We start from the raw sequence: 1,653 nt of genomic DNA on the forward strand, positions 1-1,653 counted from the left end.
TCTCAGCTCTCTCCTCAGTCTCCAAGCTCTTTACCCTGTGCACCCTCTGGTCCACCGGATTCAGGACTGTCTGCGCTTGCTCCACCTGGGGGGCGTCTCGGTGGCGTTCCTCTGGCTCCCGGGACATGCTTGTATGTGTGGGAATGAGGCGGCCGATATAGCGGCCAAGGCTGCAGTCCCTCTTCTTCGGCCAGCTATTCCGTCGATTCCCTTCACCGATCTACGGAGCGTTTTATGTCGCAGAGTTGTTCGCTTATGGCACGCGCATTGGTCGACACTTCCCCATAATAAATTGCGGGACGTCAAAGCTCTTCCTTTTGCTTGGACCTCTTCTTCCCGAACACGTCGTCGGGAGGACGTAATTTTAACTAGACTGGGCACTGGGCACTGGGCACTGGGCACTGGGCACTGGGCACTGGGCACTGGGCACTGGGCACTGGGCACTGGGCACTGGGCACTGGGCACTGGGCACTGGGCACTGGGCACTGGGCACTGGGCACTGGGCACTGGGCACTGGGCACTGGGCACTGGGCACTGGGCACTGGGCACTGGGCACTGGGCACTGGGCACTGGGCACTGGGCACTGGGCACTGGGCACTGGGCACTGGGCACTGGGCACTGGGCACTGGGCACTGGGCACTGGGCACTGGGCACTGGGCACTGGGCACTGGGCACTGGGCACTGGGCACTGGGCACTGGGCACTGGGCACTGGGCACTGGGCACTGGGCACTGGGCACTGGGCACTGGGCACTGGGCACTGGGCACTGGGCACTGGGGCACTGGGGCACTGGGGCACTGGGGCACTGGGGCACTGGGGCACTGGGGCACTGGGGCACTGGGGCACTGGGGCACTGGGGCACTGGGGCACTGGGGCACTGGGGCACTGGGGCACTGGGGCACTGGGGCACTGGGGCACTGGGGCACTGGGGCACTGGGGCACTGGGGCACTGGGGCACTGGGGCACTGGGGCACTGGGGCACTGGGGCACTGGGGCACTGGGGCACTGGGGCACTGGGGCACTGGGGCACTGGGGCACTGGGGCACTGGGGCACTGGGGCACTGGGGCACTGGGGCACTGGGGCACTGGGGCACTGGGGCACTGGGGCACTGGGGCACTGGGGCACTGGGGCACTGGGGCACTGGGGCACTGGGGCACTGGGGCACTGGGGCACTGGGGCACTGGGGCACTGGGGCACTGGGGCACTGGGGCACTGGGGCACTGGGGCACTGGGGCACTGGGGCACTGGGGCACTGGGGCACTGGGGCACTGGGGCACTGGGGCACTGGGGCACTGGGGCACTGGGGCACTGGGGCACTGGGGCACTGGGGCACTGGGGCACTGGGGCACTGGGGCACTGGGGCACTGGGGCACTGTCTTTTTAGCCATCGACATCTTTTAAGCGGCGATCCTACCCCACTGTCCCCACTGTCCTCAGCTGTGGACGGTAAGGCACCTTTTAATTGAGTGCCGCTATTTTAATCCGTTACGCTCCCGTCTACAGCTATCGCCTGATAAATCGTCGATTTTAGCAGATGACACGAGCTCAGCCGATCGCGTTCTCGAATTTATTAGTGCCAGTGAAATGACGTCAGTCATTTGAAGCTTTTTTTGGGGACAACCAACCCCTTTCTGTAGTGGGTTTTTAAGCCTT

At 65.0% G+C, this 1,653-nt stretch overlaps 1 protein-coding gene across 1 annotated transcript; it reads right to left on the reverse strand.

Annotated features, from left to right (window-relative positions):
* Positions 1-368: 368 nt before the first annotated feature.
* On the reverse strand, positions 369-1,388 carry LOC126456209 (uncharacterized). Its single transcript, XM_050091963.1, has one exon. It carries the CDS (start codon positions 1,386-1,388, stop codon positions 369-371), a length of 1,020 nt encoding a protein of 339 aa, XP_049947920.1.
* Positions 1,389-1,653: the final 265 nt, after the last annotated feature.

The sequence above is a fragment of the Schistocerca serialis genome, chromosome 2 (genome assembly GCF_023864345.2).
Source record: "Schistocerca serialis cubense isolate TAMUIC-IGC-003099 chromosome 2, iqSchSeri2.2, whole genome shotgun sequence".
Taxonomy (NCBI): domain Eukaryota; kingdom Metazoa; phylum Arthropoda; class Insecta; order Orthoptera; family Acrididae; genus Schistocerca; species Schistocerca serialis.

Coding starts and splice junctions, on each gene's coding strand:
- LOC126456209 (XM_050091963.1), bottom strand. CDS start 1,388: ATGGCTAAAAAGACAGTGCCCCAGTGCCCCAGTGCCCCAGTGCCCCAG.